At 38.9% G+C, this 20,477-nt stretch overlaps 1 protein-coding gene across 3 annotated transcripts in view; it reads right to left on the bottom strand.

Moving 5' to 3' along the window:
• PPM1A (protein phosphatase, Mg2+/Mn2+ dependent 1A) overlaps positions 1-20,477 on the bottom strand; it is a 33,838-nt gene that overhangs the window by 8,836 nt on the left and 4,525 nt on the right. For all 3 annotated transcript variants that reach the window (XM_038180040.2, XM_038180039.2, XM_038180041.2), the window contains exons 2-5: positions 10,357-11,208; positions 8,518-8,635; positions 3,411-3,519; positions 1,289-1,346 (exon numbers count right to left, since the gene is read on the bottom strand). In XM_038180040.2, the coding sequence (XP_038035968.2) occupies positions 1,289-1,346; positions 3,411-3,519; positions 8,518-8,635; positions 10,357-11,190 (1,119 nt within the window). In that variant the 5' untranslated portion in view covers positions 11,191-11,208. The remainder of the gene's footprint in view (positions 1-1,288; positions 1,347-3,410; positions 3,520-8,517; positions 8,636-10,356; positions 11,209-20,477) is intronic.

Genomic DNA, 20,477 nt, shown 5'->3' with positions numbered 1-20,477 from the left:
GCTGCTATGTACAGCAATCTTTGGTTGTTCCAGCATGACAAGCTACCTTCCCTAATAACTAAGAGACATGATGGGCTTTAACAACAGCCTCTGCTGGTGCTTCCATAACTACACTTCCCTGTCGTTAGTGAGACTGCAGGAGGTAGAAATATTACTCTTCTTTGGAAGCACTGCCTTACTGATTCCTTTCAAAGGAAAGAGGCTAATTAAGTCTCTAGCAATGCCACATATGACAATTTTTTAGCATTAACTTTCTGCACCCTTCATTCAAACTTGCACACAGAATTCATTACAAACCCAAAAGAACAGTTGGCACGGAGGTGTAGTAAAAAAAAAGCCAAGATCACTAAAATTACTCTTTGCAAGAGTACCACCTCCAGATTTTCCTTCAAGGCCAGAAGTAGCAAAGGAGAACCATTATACGAAAGACTAAAATGGCTATGTTTGTTCCAATTGCAAGGATGAGGAATAAAAGCAGCAGTGAGTAAAAATGCAGGAACTGCATGCCAGCTATTCACTATGCAAATTTCTGAATCCGACTTGACAACATCATCACAAAACAAAGTTTACTGTACATTCATAGAGCAGTAGCTTACTACAGGATGTATTTTGAAACTAAAGCATCCTCCTTCAGCCAGTATTAAGGAACTGTTATGCTAAAGATACTGTGACAATGGCCAAACAGAAGCACTCAGCTGTAAAGCCAATGTACAGCTTCGTGTTTGGAGGCATTTCACTTTATGTCACATCTAAGCACATAAGGAATTTTAACTGAAATGTAAATCATGAAGTAAATACTACTTTATGAAGTAAAGCACCTTCAGTGACTGAACGCTATTCCCAATAATCTAAATGCAACTGAGACCACTGTTCATATTTAGAGTTGTTCCCTCCATCACCCTGACACTGATTCATACCTGATCACTGACATACAAGAACCTAAACCATATGCTCACTATAAGTCTTATTAAGAGAGTGCTTCCCACAGCATTTGGAAAATGCATATATCCTCAGAACTGAGAGTTATAAATCCAGGCAGGGTTCAAATCACAATATGCCAGAAAACCAGCACGTCAATGAGGCTGGAGTTCTGAGACTACCATCAGCAGAAGGCATCAGAAAACAACCCTAAAACAAACCCTGAAGAGAAAGACCACAAGAAGGTTATCACTTTTTTTGGGAAGGGGTCTTCTAACCAAGAAATGGCAAACTTAAAATAAATAAAGCAACAAAAAGCAGCAGAAATTACTGGGGTGAGAGGAAAAAATGCAGGGGAAAAGATACTTACAGTATCATCATTCCTGTAGGGGTTCAGTCTGTTATAAACAGCTTCAATCACACTCCGTCTAGAGGGAACAAGAAATTCAAGAAACAACAAGATTTTAAGGCTCTGTCTTTTTAAGTCAAAGTCTCCAAGCAAAACTGCAATTTCAAATGCAAACTTTTAAAGGTTTCAAATTCCCAGAATCAAGTTTACTGCTAGTTACTGCTGAGTGTCACTAAACATAGCTAAGATAATCCTTTAAACCCTTATGAAAAACAAGGCTGGATAGCACTCTGCATTCAGAATGAGAAGAGCACAGACATTCAGATGAGGCCGCAGTGCTGCTTGGTAGCATGTCTCTGAGGCTTTGGAAGCGGGCATCTGAGTACGTGATAGAAGTTGAATGCCACGGCGTTTGTGTGCCCAATGAATACTGCAGTAGCACCTTCAGATATTATGATGCCTCCAGAGGGTTTCAAGATGTTTTCTTGAAAACTGATACACAAAAAAATAAGGGAGGCTGAAGGAAGAGGAAGCCTGTGCCTTGCCCAGCACATAAGGAATAAATTTTGGAGGGGAAACCGGGAAGAAAGAAGGGAGCAAAAGGGAAGAGCCACAGACAGGACTTCAAAAGCGATTTTCTTCAGATAGCCTATCTGCAGAACCAAGTATGACAAAGCAGCAAACTACAACTGTGATAGAAAACAAACCTCAAAAACACTTCTTAACTGCTCATGAATACATGCAGAGGAATCACAAAGGAGTGGTTTAGAAGAAAAAAGCAGATGACAGGCTTTATAATCATCCTGCAATGATGAAAAGTCAAGAACTATCAGGCAGCAGTATAAACATCACAGCGAATCTAGTGAATGATTATATAGCACGGAAGAAGAAGTTGAATTTAAAGCAATAAAACAAGCAATTATACACAAAGTACATCGCGCGTATGAACAGGAAAGCTGTTCTCATCTTTCAGCAACAGGTATCTTTGATCCTAAATAAAGCCAGGTTTTTGAAAAGCATTGTTTTCCTTCCAAATTGTCATTACTGCTTTGAGTTATGCTAACATTCAATTAAATCCATACTTTTGTCAATCTCTATTCAAGCTAGCATCACTAAAGCACATAATCACACAGAAGTCAATTGCTTCGGTGACCTCCTCACTTCCCCGCAACCATGATGCTAGAGCTAGCCAAAGGAGCTCAAGATAAGCAATTTGTGTGCCATCTTTCATGAATAACTGACTCATCGATACTTCAAGATGACTGCAACACATCCTAAATAGATGCTACTATTATATATAAAACAGCAATCTCTTTTACTGGTTCATATAAGAACAATTTTGTAGAAATCATCCTTACAACTCAGTCATCATTTACTCACTTATGTGCCCACAGACCATGTTTTGGTGCAATAATATAAAATTATACTCTGAAGCATTAAAAATAGACTGTTCACAGCACATGTGCTCAATCTGCACGGTACAGGTTCATGAATAATCTTTTGAACCAAAAGGCACTTGGTGTGCAAAAGAGCTAAGTACATCCCTCCCTTAAGTGCTGAACATCTATTTATGAGACACAGCACCAGCCCTGAACGCAAGGACAAACCCAGCCTATTTAAAATTTTAAATATAACATTCTACTTAACTTTGATAGACTTCTGTAGAGTTTTCATATTTGTCACAAGCAGAGAGATGCATAAGCAAACTTTCAAGCATTGACAATAGTGCTTTAGCTGCAGACAAGAAAAACTGCCAAGCAAAACATCATATGCACATCTTCCTAAAGTGCAGAACCACATCTCCAAGTAGCTACTACAATCAGTGCATTATTTTTTCATCTTCAGACACAACCTCCCACCCAGATAACCCAGTTAATTACAAAAAAGAGACACTCAGGCCACCCTTAAAAAAACAACCTTCCCCAAAATACATTTTGGCTTTTAATTTTAGTAGTGATCAACAAGTTAACTCTGTTTTGTACTGTCTTTTCTCATTCAGAGCAATTCAAAATCAGAATTGGAGAACAGATCATCTTTTGTACTGTATCTTTTCTTCCCTCCCCCCGCTTTTAAGAGTGGCCTTAAGTTCAAATTTAAATAAAATAAAATAAAAAACAACACATTTACATTGATGTGAACTCACTTGCTTGCCAATTCACCCCCTGGCGGGAGGTTTGGGATGCTCTCAGTTGCTAACGTACGCATCACATGGACTAAGTCTGGTACTCCTTCACCCTGCTTCTTTATGATCTCTGGGAATCAGAAGTACTTTTTTTGTAAGTGCAGTCCAAATTTAACTTACAAAGATTGAAACACTCAGTTTTATAAAAAGGCAGCTTAACGTCTGTTAATATAAGAAATCAATGACAGACCAGACTCAACATGGTAAACGTTAACTTTGGTTCAGTCAGAAAAAGAACCTGCGATGGTTTTGACACAAGTATCCTGCTAACTGTTAACATGCATAATGGTTTTAGAAGTACACAGCTACATAATACAAGTGGAAACAAATTTTCATGGCTTTCCTACTGTATCATTATTTTATCTTCCCAACAAAATGCAATGGGCATGAGGCAAATCTTAATGTCAGCTTTATCACTGCAATAGAAGGTAAAAGATTATTGCCATCATACAAAGCACAGTACTTTCAAGAAACAAAAGTTTATACACATGAAAAATAACTCCTGTGACTGGATGTGTATAAGCCAGCATTTGTACCTTACCACATGACCGCAACATGCAAACATTAGGAACTATTATGTAAAAATTAAAAGCCAGGGACATCAGAGTTAAGAGACAGCTCCATCATTCACTCAGCTTGGGGAATGTGTGACTATTGGGCAGTTATTTAAAGCTGATCCACTCCAACTTCTGGCTGAAGAGACATTTTACTGCAGCCACAGTCATATTTGTTAGGGAATTAGTTCTTTAATTTTATTGAGACCTGTTTTTTTTTGTTTTTAAAGCAAATAAAATTGTGTGCTTACTGAACTCTCAAGAGATTTCATTGTACCACTCCTGGAAAGATTTTATGAAATTTAAACACGTAACTTTTTAAAAATGCATCTCATCAGTTCTTCTGTAACCATGAGCTCAGAAATGAGAGGAATTAAGACTTGGCACTGTTGATCTTCAAGAGAATACTGCAGCCCACATACAATGAGCATGTCTGTGCATATATACACATGCGTATATACACACACACTATTCTTCACTTCGTAAAGTATTTACACAACTTGAAGAGTAGTTGGAATTCACCAGTACCATTTTGAAATAAACAATTTAGCATTTAGCTTTTACCCTAAACAGTAATTCCAGATAGCATACCAGGTTTCCATTTTATAGATTAGTGAGGTATGGCACATTGAAGCTTTTAAAACGAGCACATATCCAGTCCTCCTTAGTAAAAAAAAAAAAAAATAATAATAAAAAAAAATTGTGCATGCAATTGTTTTTCATGGCTACGTGTATTTACAAAACCAATCAGGTCTATTTGCAGTCAGGCTGTGTAAATTATTTGCAATGTACACTGAAAACACTGTCTAGTCTTCAAACAGTGTCAGACTGCAACACAAAGCTTTACCCTGGTCAATTCAAAACCTACATTTAAAACGTTTGACACCACACACCATCGGTACCTTAAAAACTTGCAGTTCCCTCAAAAATCTAAGGCCAAAATTCATTTTACCATCTAACATTTAGCAAATAATCTAACACTCATAAATCTGAATAAGAAGCAAGATCTCAGATTTGGTTTGCCAAGTTCCTTTATTGTGCAATTTTGAACATCTAGTATATTCTACATTGTGCTAGAGCTAGAGTTCTGCTGTACAAAAATAAGGAATTTATATTTTACCTATACTACACAGTTTCACAACCTGTAACTGCAGTACATTTAACATACAGTCTCCACTAAATGAATACATTTATATTTTGAGAAAACTAAAGATACAGACTGAATGAACACTGATGACACAACAAATGGAGTCGGTCTGCTAGCTGTGTTTAATTTATTGGAATACCTTCTTTCAGTACATCTTCCAAGCCCCCCTCCCTCTTCAATTTACTTTTAAACCTTCTACACATTTCCATGGCATCATGTACTGGAAAAATGTACTTACAACCCTAAAGTAAAGGATTTTAAACATATCTGCTTACTTCATATTCTGAATTAGAATTCCACACAAAGTTTAAGAAAAAGCCAAAGTTTCAATGTTGTGTAAATATGGGAGGGCACACATAACAGCTAACTGAAAATTATTTATCTCTACATAGATATAAATATTGCAAGGACTATCTATTACTGTATGCTTATATGTAGTGAACTTAGAACAGAAAAAGAACCTTAGACAAGTGTCTTTTTAGAATCAACACGTCAATAACTCACATATTAGTGCAAATAATAGCAATTCATTTTGGAATGACTAATTAGGATATAAGCTACCAGGAAGTTTACATGACATTTTAGGAGCAACACTGATTTATTGCAAGTAATGGCACAACGATGCTTCTCCACACTTGCTTCTTCTTCCATTATTATCTGTTGCAGCTATGAATCTGGACCACAAACACATCAAGAATTGATAAAAGGAGAGTCCAAGGTGACACAGTGAGTAGGAAGCTCTCTTATTTTTTTAAAAACAGAACCAACTCTCCTTATTCTAAGAATGGTTTGGGCTGGAATGCACCTCAAAGATCATCTAGTTACAACACCCTCTTGTTCAAGAGGCCCATCAGTAATAAGCCCTGTTCAGTCTTATAACTTGCACTACTTCTTCACAGTATAAAGATATGTTCTAGGCCAAGGGAATAAAAGCACAACCAGGAAAAATGCACATTAGTAAGTATCAAATCTCATTACCTGTTAGGTCTACACCGAGTACCAAAGTGCAGAACACATTATATGCATTTTTCACCAGGTTTCTGCTTTAATGAATTTGAACTTTGATATTGCAAATTAGTAAGGGAATTCTAAAAGTAGTCTTTATATTTCCTAGATCCTTCAGCTACAGGTTAGGCTTTTAAAGTCAAGATGCTTTAAGTGTGGCAGTGCTTATGTTAAGAGGAAGAATATTTACTGTAGTGTTGAAAACTTCAGAGGCTGTGACAGTCTTACCTTACTAGCCAATTCTACATAATCCATTTCCACCAAGAAACAATATAATTGCACAAGAATTATCAAGTTAAACATAACAAAATTAATCAACACCTATACTTGAAGTTCTGCTTTATTTCAGCCTCTCAACTTCCCTCACATGTAAGAGCTAAAATGACAAGTTCTGCCTACAGCTGATATAAATCACCGTGGGGTTGAGTAGTGTTTACTACATGTTCATTAATTTAAATATCTTTGTGCAACAATAGACAAAAGATTGAGGACAACTCTAAAAAGAAGTAAAGTCCCTTGAGGGGAAGTACAATGCATTTCCTCAAGTAGTTCAGATAACACATTATTAAATTAGTATTAAAGTGCTTTATAACTACATACAGAATCCTTCTGCCTCTATTCAAGTATGACACTTCACTCATTTCTGAAATGTTATATTTGTATAAATGGAAAGAATTGGCAACCAATTTCATTGTATGTACCATAATCACATACAGTTCCAGTGTTAGGTTCTTCATTTACTGAGGAGTCTGTACAAAGGTGTTAACTTTCCCCACTGTTAATATTCTGAAGAGTACAATGGGGTCAGCTGAAATGCAGCCTAAACTTGAAGCTATCTTCATACTCCATGTCATGGGTTTGTCTGAATTAAGACAAAATAGCTAAGGTATGAAGGTAATGAGGTAAGGTAACTAGGAGAGTTAGCATGCTATAAATTAACGTGTGAATTTACAGCATACTTGCTCTTCACCAGTTCTGTGAGTGGGTCTATATAGTGAGCTCTTCAAATGTCTGCTGTTCACTGCTCTGAAATGGAGAAAGCCATCTGACACTCAACTCATGCAGTGCTACTGTACGTGTGGATACTCCTGCTACGCTGTCAAAAAGATTCACACTGTAGTGCACCAACTTCTTCTGTTAGGGAGAAGTTATATAAAACACAGAAACGTTCTGTGTGGACATTTATTTGGGGGCATTAACAGCTGTAGTTTGCCAAAATTCAGGAACAAGGCCCTCAAAAAAAGCAGTACTTCCTGAAGGAGCACCTACAAGGTAGCAAGTGCTTTAAACCACACGTTAATTTGTCTGAACCCAGAATTCCCACATAAACAAGTCATCTGTGAAACTTCTGAAGTTATACTTCGCGTTACCTTCACACAAGTTAAGGAGGAAAAAAGTGCACAATATATTCCTGTGGTATAGTAATCACTGATACCATGTTGCTAAGTACTGTGTTTCGTGCCACATGTGCTGTTAAGGATTCTTGCAGTATATGTACATAACTAGACTGGTAACATATAGGTCTAGGAGTCCACTTCAAAAATAGACTTAACCTATGCAAACAATGCATACGGTTGTGTCTTACGTTTCAGAAACAAAATCCAAGCTGTGATCATCTTTAAATATCAAAAGGCACTGTAAATCCAGTTTTAACGAGAAATCTCTTAAGTGAAACTGATTTTAAATGCCATTTTTAGTTAGGTGAGCCAAAACACCTAAGATTTGCAGTTTCAGCTAAAAGTTTAAGAACTCCAGAAATACGTATTTAGACAAAATTTTGAAGTTATTATCAAAGATGTGCTCCCAGATTGTGCTCATCAGGAATGCTTAAAGATTAGCTTTAACAAATTTCTGACATACTTTCAAGTAAGTATACATGTTACCAGGTGCCTTTAAGATGACAGTAATTAAGATGTAACCCTACCACAATTGTGTAATAAAATATTTTTCTGGCTAATTTGCAGACAGAGCTACATAGAAAAGTGGCACTCAAATTACCACCTTTGTAGATACCGTACAAGATATTCTGACTATTTTATTTAACTCCATATAACAGGCACAGGGACTGACTGGGCTGAAGTTAGTGCTGTCAATGGACTCACGAAGAACACTGAGTATAAATGAATCCTCTCTGCCATCCTGACCAATTTTCAGAGCTACAGTCTGCTGCACTTTCATAGCAGAATTTTGTCAGGACACACAGCAGCACTGTAAGAGTGCCTTTTTCAGAGATGTACACTAGATGGCCAATGGCACTTGAAAGTCTATTAAAAATCCTGTATACAATTAGTTGTTGGAAAGGGAAGGGGGTCAGGGGGTCTGTTTAAAAACAAAGTTACTTATTTTTTTTTAAATGATCCACCTTCTACTCTGCTTTCCAGGTACTTGTCCAACTCTGCCTCTCTTTTCACCGCCTCTGGTGATACCTTTGGTGCATTCAGAAAACAGATCAATATCACACTCATGTTGTCTCGACTTCCCTGGTGGAAAAGAAAAAACGATTTGAGAATGCATACATACCAGACTAAATCCACATCAAAGCACTTTACAAACAAGAATTCACCAATCATGGTACTAGAATACAACTTTTGCTCCCACAGATTATCATCATCAACCTAATTTTTTTTTCCTTCCAGAATTCCAGAAATCTACTTTTTGTAGTTTGTTCAGTAAAAACTACCTTTTAAGTCATTTTGGTTTTTTTTCCACTTTTATGGTCTGAAGACTATCTGGAGCCAATTAGACAGCCCATTGTCTTTTAAAAAATGATGTTATTAATAAGTGATGTTCAATTACAAAGCTGTGTTCCCTCTTGTTTTAAGTACCATCCGATCATTCTGAGAAAACAGGTGAAATATTAAATCAGTAAACAAACCCTGTACTGCTTAAAAACAGTACATAATAAATTGAATTCAGACAGTTGTTCCAAAAACAAATCAAAACCACTGCTATTGATTTGTTTTTTTTTCCCCTTTTCTAAAAAGACGAATTACAGGTTAGAGGATCTATTAAAAGACCAGCTGGAAAGGGCTCTGGCCTTTACGAAAACATTCTTTGAAATGGAAATGTTTAAAAATTAAATGCAACTCTAATACTCAAGTATATTAGAATACAGACACCTTCTGCTTATCAAAAGTAACCGTTTAGTTTGCTTTCAGTATCCCTGAGCTCTTGTCTACAAACACACATCTATACGCTTAGCAGTTAATGCAAATTAAATGCAAATAAGATCAAGAACAAGCAGAAATGTTTTTAAAAGTATATATGGGTGTATGAGGAGGTGCTGAGAACTGGCTACTGCAAAGGTTACAGCATCCACGAGCCAGTGTTCATTCCCTTGTTTTCAAGGCTACCAGACAAAGTTGTAAACAAAACTATATGCATTATTAATCTTCCAAAGTGTTGGAAAGTGATTCCTTTTTTCCAAATGGGAAACAATGACCTTTGTAGCCACGTGGCAAGAGCTGAGATGCTCTCTTGCCTCTTTAGTATCAAAAATGTTGGGCATTTTGCCTTATGACTTACAGCGTGCCTTTGGAAAATTAAGTAATAAGCCATGAAACTAAATATTTCAAATCTCTTAACTGCACCATCCTACACAAGGTGGAAGTCATTGTACACAAAATTGCATAGATTTGTTAAACAAAACAGTCCTATCTTTTTCTGCGTTAGCTTCACAGCTGTATGACACAACGCTGAATGAGAAGTACAGCAATTAAACCAGAACAAAAGATGACTTAAGAAGTCAGATCTTCATATAGTCGAGAGAAAACTTTAAAATAAGTCAGGGTTCAATCACTCTGCATTTAACTTGATGTAATTACGGCAGTAAAGTTACGAGAGGAAGGAAAAAGCAGGAAGAATATCTTCCAGTCTGATGAAAGAGTTAAGGTTTTGTAAGGTATGTTGTGAAATAGAAAAGGACAGTTATTGTCCTTGGCTTGCCCATATGCTCCCATTAGCTTCTAGTTTCCCAGGTATCACAACATATCTGTACATGATTTTCAACTCTTCATCAAAGATGCCCCTACTGTTGCATGCTTGTTTTCTCTCTATCACCATTTTTATGGGAATTTAATTGGATTCAAGGTCATATTAACATAGAACATACTTATCAACTGAAATCAAAACTTATTATTCTTAACTCATTCATAAACATCTAATAGTGGAAACACAAACTTTTCCTCTCAAGTCTTGCTACCTTGTACAAGCAGGTGTCAACTATCTCATTGCAAACTTTCTCAAGGTCATCAGTGACTTCAAGTCTGGATCTTACAAAGTCACACAGCTCTTCATTTCCCATAACATCCCAGATACCATCGCAAGCCAGTATGATGAATTGATCATCTTCTTCTGATCTCTCAATTTCATAAACTTCAGGCTCGGGTGAGACTAGCTGTTCGGTAGGACCTTTCCCATGGACACATTTGTAATCAAAGTCTCCAAGTGCCCTTGAAACAGCGAGGGAACCATTCACGCGCTGAATCATTACAGAGCCACCTGCGTTCTGTATACGCTCTTTCTCCAGTGGATTACTCGGTTTGTGATCCTGTGTGAAGAAGTGAACCTTCCTGTTTCTACAAAGTAAACCTCTCGAGTCTCCACAGTTGATGAAGTATGTGTGTTGGGGAGAAATCATGACACCCACAGCTGTTGACCCACTTCTGTCTGCGCCATGTTTCTTCTCGGAGATGACTCTCATGTGTTCATCAATTTGCAGAAAACCTGTTCTGATGCCGCTCTTTACACTTTCCACAGATGGGGGCCCATCTGGCCCTTTAAAATCCTGGTTGCTTGTGATGTGATCTAATAAATGCTCACAGCAGTACTTGGCAACCTGGGATCCAGCGTGCCCGTCATATACAGCAAAAAATGACCATCCATCAAGTCCATTTGGCAAACCAATCACAGCTGTATGTGCATCCTCCATTTCAACTCGCCAGCCTTGCATACTACTCAGACCGTAACGAAGCCCATTCCCTTGCCCTTGGGCATTATGCTTCTCCATCTTTGGCTTGTCTAAAAATGCTCCCATGATGACTTTCCTTCAGTTCTGAAAAGAAAGAAAAAAAGGATTAAGATATTATTGAACATAAATAGTAAATACGCTAATGAAAGCTATTAAGTAACAGAAAGTGCAAGTAATGCTAAAATGACAAATACAAAGCCTAATTTTCTCTCAATTCAAATTTGCATCGCTTTCATCTCATTTAAACAAGTACACTGCTACTAGCTTTTGTACTTTTCATGTGTTTTATTTTTTTAAAGTATTTCCAGCTATTATACTTAAAGAACTTTATTCCACTATCATTGTTTTGATAAAAGTCTCTGGTATCAGTATATATAAAAGGAGTTTGATATAAAATGAGATTGGCACACATCTGAATGGTAATGTTCTCTGCAATTACTGGGCCAAGGAAAGAGTTCAATGTTTCCAGGCCAGTGACATTTCCTAGACCCCTACTGCCTGGCCATGAAGTACTGCTCATGTTCTGTTTTTATGTTAGTGATGGGTAAACAAAAGGAAAATGATTAGGTTTTCCTTTGGGAGAGGAGATTTGTTTGTTTATTAAACAGGTAAAGTGATCTGGAGAGTCCAGATGAATGCCAGAGCCTGCATAAAAAAAGTGACAAGACTGGATAACTAGGAGCAAGACACAGAAGGAACAGAGCAGCTGTCCCTTTAGGCAGCAGCAAGCCATTAGCATGGCTCAGCCATCTTGTGAAAGCTCATCCTTAGATTTTCAGTTAAATTACACAGCAAGCTTCTCAGATGTCTGTGCTGCAGATTTACTTAAAACCTTAATGTATTCATGCTTCAGCGAAAGACAACTACCCCTGACAAGTTTAAAGAAACCTGTTTAGAAATAAAAATCACACACGTAAATTCATGCTGCTTTCTTTTTTTCAAGCCAGCCCAATATATTGCACGCCCAATCCTCCTTCACCTCAAATCACCAGGATGTGATGCAGCAAATATTCATGCTTAAGAAATGAAGAATTACATTTGCAAACTGACTGGTTTATCCTCATGGCTCTCACACCCTACCCATCCAACCCACCCTTCTAATCCACATCAGTTTATTTGAGCATTCATTATTAAAAAAAAAAAAAAAAAGAATCACACAAAATAGGTCGCACATTTTACATACTTGCAAATTCAGCAGGCACCAAAGAATGTGCAAATCACTGTTATACAATACAACGTAAGGGAATAACACAAGCTTTGCTATTGGAAGACGGCAGACAAAAAGCAACCGAGATGAATCTCAAAATAAGATTTTACCCGAGGCCCTAGCTAAGCTGCTGTACTAGGAAAGAAGTTGGTTTACTAGGGATTTTAGGAGGTTTTACCATCTATGTGGAATATGTTAGATCAGCTCACCAAGTGATAACATCACTTTTTGCTCGCATGTTATTCCAGCACAACCCCAGCTAGCAATGAAACCGTGTACGCAATAAAGCCTTCCAGCATGTCTCCTCCAACCCACTATCACCCTTTTTGAAACATCTGTACGTGTTAAAATAAACAGGCAAGAAGTGTTTATATTTGATCTCACCACGACAGGGATCCAAATGCGAGGCACACGCGCTGGTTATACGCTTTTGCTCACATGCTTTGCTAACAAAAACAAAAGCCACGCATATTTCAGCTGCATGGGGAGAGATGTCAGCAGCAGCACACCTCTGCTTCCTCTCACGCCAGCCCCTGCTCTTTGGTTCTGGCTCTTCTCAAGGGAGCACGAAATGACGATGCCCGTGCAAAGTGGAACTAGGCAGCAAAACACAGCGCACGCCGCTCTCGTATCCTGAGCACATGCATGAGGTTCACGTTACTGCAGTTGCTAGGAAAAAATACGACTTAGATGTTTTTATCTTGACATACAGCTCTAATGAAGTCAGAGTGATCAAAATAATTACAGAACGCTGCCATAGATCAAACGGGGAATTATTTCACGGAATGGACTTCTTATTCGCCCCTTCGTCAGCAGGAGAGTTTGAACTAATGTACAGCACTTTTTTTATTGTTGAAGAGATCACAAAGCAGAATTCAATTGTCTAACCTGAATTTAGAGCTCAAAAAGCAGAAAGTGCCCTGGCAAATGCCGCATTTTGCAAAGTATTTTGCATTTTTTAATACTCTGTTTAAAAAACAACCAACCAAAAGCATTAAGAAGAAGATATAGTTAAACCAACCACAAGCACTGCCAAATTTGAAGCAGAAAAAGCAGTTTTACTTCAAGTCTCTCACATTAGTAGGTTCCCAATACTCAGAGTTGTGCTCTGGAAGCTGTTCATCCCCCTCAGCAGTTTGTCACCTAAACCACAATTAAAAAAAACTCAAGGAATCTGCTCTCCATTTAAAATCAAGCTGCCTTATCCCTTCCCAGGAGGCAAAACGAAAGCTGTTGCTATTCTTCTAAATTAAGCCTCGGAGGTGAGATGTTGACACATGATTCTTCGAGGGTGTGAGCTACCCACCAGAGATGTGAATACAACCAGAGAGCAGGATAACCACAATGTGGTCACACATACCTTTTACTTAGGAAATTATTCAGAGCCCATGGCATGAAGCATTCACCTTCTGGAAACGGCAGCAACAGACCGCGGTTACCTTCCTCGCAATGCTCTAGCTACTCGTACTTCCACCGTAACACCACTCTACACCTGGAGGCATGCAAGGCCAGGTTCTCAAAATCCTTGTATCTGAAGGGAAAGCATAGTTTACTAGCAGGTGGGATGAACGTGCCAAGCCTTCGAGTCTTCACGAATTTCAGTTCATGTTCAGAAAAGTGGGTTTAGTAATGACCAGTTTGTGAATTCTTAGGAAACGCAGCCTACCTGCTACTTCCCCCTTATGCAGTCTTAAAGTTACCTTTTTTTTTTTTTTGAGTTTTAAAGGAGCAGAAAAAAACACGCAGACTGACATAAAGCTGTGCTGCCTCCCTACTAAAAAAAGAAATCTTAAACCTGCTCTCGAGTCCCTATCTATAGACATCTTTCACACATCAGTGCCTACCTAACTCACCAGTACCTCATACATTCTTTCACGAGGAGCTGCGAGCACTATGCTGCTTAAGCCTGAATGACACCTTTAGTTCAGCATATATAACCACGTATGCAAATCAGGCTGACCTACAGCACTGCAAGCAACCAAGTTACAGCAGGATTTCGTTAAGTAACACCACTAACGAGAGGGAAGTCAGGCCCAGAAGAGTCTGAACGCACCCAGACTCCACGCACAGCTTGGCTCACCCCTCTGCCACAGTTCTTTAGTCACCTGCAGCCATCTGGTCATCTCTGGCACCGGGATACCAAACCTGGATGCCTTCACTTTCAGGATGCTTGAGCAATGTATGAACGACCAAGGGAGACAGACAGCATTCCTGTCCCTACTACAGCCAAAGTCTGAGAAAATGTACTTTAATCTGGATGCTTACCGGTGCATCTATTGGCAAAATGTAAACCTCCTGTTGTTTTTTTCTTAGAGGAAGACGATTCTGAACAGTACGACAGCAGCAGTGCCCTGTAGGAACATTGGAGGTGCAAGATTTTCTTCAGGAGGGTAACCAAAACACCATCAGGCACTGCAACTGTCACAGCAATCGGCCAAACAACCTACAGTTTTAACCAAGGCTGACTTTTGATTCACCATCTCAGTGCCTTGCCTTCCATAAGTTACTCCTGAAAGCAAGAGATTCCTGCAGTCAGAGTTCCTGGGTTTTGGCTCCCAAGAATAATTAGAGGCTTCTGATTTTTATTTTATTAAATAATTTCTTAATTAAAAGAAGTGAGACTGGACCCTGTGCATAAATATGAATGCCCAGGGATGCATCTATGAGTGCATCTGAAGCATGACTTGAGGAATGCTGACTCCATAGAGGTCAAACTGAAGGAGAACCTCTACAGCAAGTGCATGAAAAACTCAACTCGCAGTTTGCAGACAGAAAAGCGAGAGTACTGTACAGGCCTAGAAAAATCAACACAAGTAACAAGATCTGGGATAAAACACAAGAGTGCCAAAATTCAAAGGACTGCAGCATTAGAAACAAAACCGAAATAATGAATGGAGCATGCCAAAGAGTCAGTAGCTAAAGCCCTTGAAAATAGATGCAATTGGAGAACTGAGTGGCAAAGAAAAGGAGGGTAATTAGTATACCAGACCATGGACAACCACGGACAACCGCAGATACACCAGTGGAATGCATGAAATCCCTTTGCCCCTTTATTTGTCCCTCAAATTACACTATCCAGTCAGTGCAACTGTATTAACTCCTGGTACACAAGAAAATAAATTCTACATATGCTTTTTCATTTGCTTGAAGGTTCAAACATCTTAAATCGTTCACAAAGGAAAATCAACGTAAATCCATATACCCCTGCAAAAACCTTATTGATTTTTCCAAAGATCTCAGACTATGAACCAAGCATTTTGTCCACGAAAAGCCACCCCCCCCACCTGCAGCTTGTACTTTAACAATATATAATTTAATAATCCTTTTAAAACAATGCTCGAATTGTACTCCTTCCACTAGAATAAGCTGCTTATAGGAGGCACACTGCAGCCGTAGCTATTTGTCCAACCTAAGCTGAGAAGTGTCCCCATCCTACAGTTTCCTGGAACAATTCTCCGAGTGACATTACGCCCTGTATGCTGTAATGAACACGCATAAAGCGAGATTACAAGCTTTACTTGAACTAGAGGACACAGAAGAAGTCAGCAGCAGTATGTATAATTTGGTGAATAGAAAAGGGGCATCCAAAGCCTTCAGCTCCAACCTGATCCATGGCACTTTGCCCCCCTGCCTTGGATGCAGTAACCAGTCAGGATATAATTGTGCAGGCACAGAAACATTTCTCAAGTTAGCTCCTGCTGAATGAAAATCTTCCATACTGGAAGCCCCAGATCAATTAACATTAACAAATAACATGTCAGAGATCATCCTGGGGATCAGAAGAATGACTAAAATAAAACAGAACACGCGGACGAGGAGACGTAATTACACCACAGTCATGGGCTGAATGAAGTCATGAAAAAGCTTCTTGCCAACGAAAGTATTTCAAAACTATCAGAGGCTATATGACGGAGTCCTGGCATTCATGGCTCGACAACATCAATAAAGTACTGAAAATTAGAGCTGATGTTTCTGAATGTCTACTTTCAAATGCAGGAATAGATGGCCAATAAAGAGACATGTGAATTGTCTCCAAAAAAGAAGTAGGACAAGAAATAAAATGAAGATTTTGGGCTACTTTTTAATAAACCATTTCATTGAGCTTTTATTTATTTAAAGATAACTCCCCTTTGGGTTAAAATCTGCCGTTCATGCTAGGGGCTGACAGCCTTTCTGAATGCCTCCTCACATTAAATAGCAAAATATTTTATCCCACTTGATTTCCTACATCGATGCATTTGTTGTTTGTGTTGGAGGTGATGGTAGGACTATGGAGAGGATTGGTAAAGTCTCCAAAAGTCTTCTGGAACATCGAAAGCAGCCATTCCTAAGCTAGCACCCTGCCTCCTTTCACCTTTTTCTGCTGTTATCTGCCTTTTCTCCAGACAACCAAACCTGTTCCAAGGTTAAACGAGGAGCTGTTCTTCTCAACATGCATGTGTGCTGGCAGAGGTCCAAACTTTCTTGAAAGATGTTTGTAATCTGATTTTCCAAAAAAGACAGTCCTGAACATGGAAAAAGATAACCCGTCTAACAAATTGTTCCTGCAGAGATTTAGAGAGAGGGTGATGCAGCTTCAACATTTCTTTATGGAGTTCTTTTGCTCTGTGGTCAGTTACTGAAGAAAATAACTTCTTCCCAGAATAACTAGGACCACTGTGGGGAATAGCAAAATCACTAAATTGATTCTGAGAGGAGATACAACTTGCATCCACAAGTACCAGTCACTCATCAAGATCCTAACAAGACTTGCATCCTCAGAAAAAATAAATAATATTTCTTGGCCCCAAGAAATTTCTTGATTATTTCTAAACATTTGTACTTCAAAGTAGAGGTGGGAGAGTCTAAGAAAAAAGCACTCGGCAGCAGTATCAAAGTACAAGCAGCCCAATCACTATGAAAAAAAAAATCTCTGAAAATCAATGAGCTAGCTCTGCACCATCATATGCTGCTGCCTGAGCAGTAGGAACAGAATGAAAACCCCAAGGTCCTTGCTTGAAGAAATTAATAATCAGAAAACATCCCCCCGCTGGTGTTTAGCTGCAGCCCCTTTTTGGTTATACAACATTTTCCAAAGATTTCTTATTTAAAATGTGTTGGAAGATAAACAAAAGACACCCATTTTAGACACCGAGATTAAACAAATGCTTTGTTAAGAGCACACAAACTCCTGCAGGCTCCAGCCAAAATTCAAAGCCCCATTGAGGAAAGCACTGTAGAAAGGAACTGTGAGATCCAAGGAAGCTGCAGTCTTTGCAGACAGAAGTTGGGAGAAAGAAAGCCCTTGCTTCATTTTGTTTCAATAAACAAGATGCAGTAAAATTCAAAATCTCTCAAAGAGTAAGGCAAGCAAGTAAAAATAAGAAAATTGGAGCTATATTGTCATGAAGTTGAACTATAATTTTCCCCCTATTTCCAATACCAACAGAGTATTGCCACTAGCACCGTACTATTACCCCCTTCCTAGACACAGTGGCCGTAATATCCAATTCTGGAGTACAAATAAGCCTCAGAAAGTCCAAGAACTGAACAGACCTGAACATATCAAATGCTTCAAGGAACAGCTAAATAAAACTGTTCTTTAAAACTTCATTCTTCCAACCTCTCATTCACAGCTTGAAGTCTCAGCAGCTTTGTTCCCTGCTAGTATTACCAACCAAACACTATTTGCCATTTACAGAAAGATATTCTGAAGATTCATCGAGGAATGTTTTCTTTAGTGGAAGAACTGCACTATTTCACTGCTATTTCTGACTCAGAAAGAAAAACAAAACACGACGGCATTTGCTTTTTATCAACTTCAGCTAACCCCACTCAGAAGAATCAGGCAGAATTTGAGTCCAGCCCTCGCCACCGCTACCCAAAAGAGGGAAATGAAATTCTTGGTAACAGACCTCGAGCCCAGAATGGCTTATTAGGACCAGGACTGCCCAGGTTCTTCAAAGGCCACTGCAGTAAAGTCAAGGGACTGCAGACTCCCCCTCCCAGCACCCCACAGTGTTTTAGCTAAAGTGTTAAAATAAACGAGGAAAAATATGCTGCATGGAAAGAGGTCCTGATGGGATTATTCGCTGAGACTACAAAAACAAAGTGAGGCTTGAAAACAGTAATTAAAAAAAACACCAAACATCAAATGCATTAATTGAACCATTCCTGAAATATAGAAAAAAAATTACACACACTTGTGATGAAACAGTTTCCTACTCAGGAAACTGCCGCTTTTTTTTGAATAGTTAACGTAATTGCGAATTGTCACTGGTGGCAATGGAGATGTAGCTGAGGACAAGCCCTTACAGCACCGCACCACCTTTCTGTGAGGAATGCTCTTGCAGTGTTTAACTGACACCCTCACCACAAAGGCTGCTGTGCTATTGCTACTCCCTACAACCCAAAGACAATCAAACATGTGGAATCACCACCCATCTCCTTCCGAATTTTCAGTCTTTATGTCCCAAGCTGTTCACAGCCAGTACACGCCTGATGATTAGATGTTTCCATGAGGGTCACAAAACCTCCTGCTTCGCCAAGCATTATTATGAAATTATTTAATGTAAGATACATAAGCAGTTTTCCAGACTCTTCATTTTACGAGAAAATATTTGTGGTTCCTATCACAGCAACGTTACCACGATTCTGGTGAGGATATAGGAAAAGCAGCACGCGGGACATCAAACCTGCTGACTACACATGAGAATCAAATGGGAATAAAATAGGAAATGTTCTGAAGTACACAGCTGTAACCTGGCTTTGCTTGCAAGGAAATTACATCAAAACTATGCCAGAAGCACATTAAGACCTGGAAGTCAAATCCTCAAAGCTTAGGAAAAGCTGGAGTTTGTTCATTTGTACACGCCAAGAGCTTTTATTTACAAAGCCATGTTGCCCTGACATCCCCAGCATTCCTATCTTGTTTAAAAAAAAAAAAAAAAAAAAAAAAAAGTAGAGAATGACTGATGGAATAATAGTAGATTTTTTTCTTCCCCATCAAGACAATTTAAAAATAGGAAAAATAGAATCTAAGGGGAAAAAAACGGCCCTGTTGTAGTCCTTATTAATTTTTGGGACAGAAGGCTTTCTCTGAGGGTCCAACCAACTGCCAGGCTCAGCCCTGGTACCAGCAGCGCAGCCAGAGCTGATGGAGTTGCCTTTGATGGCCAAGACAGTGAGGTGATGCTCTTCTGAGTCCAAACCTGAGCTTGTTGCAACTCTAAATATCCTGGTCACCAAACTAGGACACTGTACAATCCTCCTGTTTTTCAATGTCTAAGCAGTGTGAAAAACAGCAGTTCCTGAGCTTAAAGGGCCTCACTTCGCAGCCCCAGAACAGTTCCCTACAGACAGAAGGAATACAAGGTCTGTAAGAAGGGTCTGTCCAAATACTTAAGATATTTGATTAGGGGAACCAGAAAATTATTTATTGATAGAAACTGATTCTTTCTTCATGAAATGTTCCTTCAACCTAAGACTTAACCGCTTACTTGCCCACATTTCCCTGCTTTCTGCACCCCTTCCTAAAGATTGGGTTTATGTAACTTCGCAGACAACTGGTGAATTCCTTATAATCATCCCCAAACACAAACAGCTTAGGCACAGATTACACAGTTCTCATGGCTACTGCATTTTAGGGTATTTCCTTAATCTAAAACCGGCAGAGTGTTGTGCACAAATAGCCACGATCCGCGGCCAAGAAGAATACAGATTGGCATTCAAACTCCAGACCCAAAGCACAGACAGCAGTTAAAATGAATTGCACGCATAGCTACAGAAAATCCTTCAAGTTACAGCTGAGACCCAAACATGAAAGCACATTTCATCCTCTGGGTCACAATCCAGCAAGGCATGTAAGTATGAGGGTTACATCATGCATCTGCGCAGTCCCACATAATTCAGCTGCACATCGCCAATGCGCGTAAGGACCTTTAAGTGCTTTGCTTTATTTAAACCGCAGCTACCAGAGCACAAGGCACATTACGCTTGAGTTTCTGGGCTTTACAAACTATTTTAAGATATTTTAATCAATTAAAATATTCTTACCTGAACTAAGAACTAAGACGTTAGCGATAAAGAGATTAATGCACTTCTCTAGTTGTGAACTTCTAGCATTTCTCTGAATTTCAACACTGGAATCTGATTACTCAGCTTTGTT

This window comes from Anas platyrhynchos, chromosome 5, assembly GCF_047663525.1.
Source record: "Anas platyrhynchos isolate ZD024472 breed Pekin duck chromosome 5, IASCAAS_PekinDuck_T2T, whole genome shotgun sequence".
NCBI classification, from domain to species: domain Eukaryota; kingdom Metazoa; phylum Chordata; class Aves; order Anseriformes; family Anatidae; genus Anas; species Anas platyrhynchos.
This window is presented reverse-complemented; position numbering and strand designations above follow the sequence as displayed.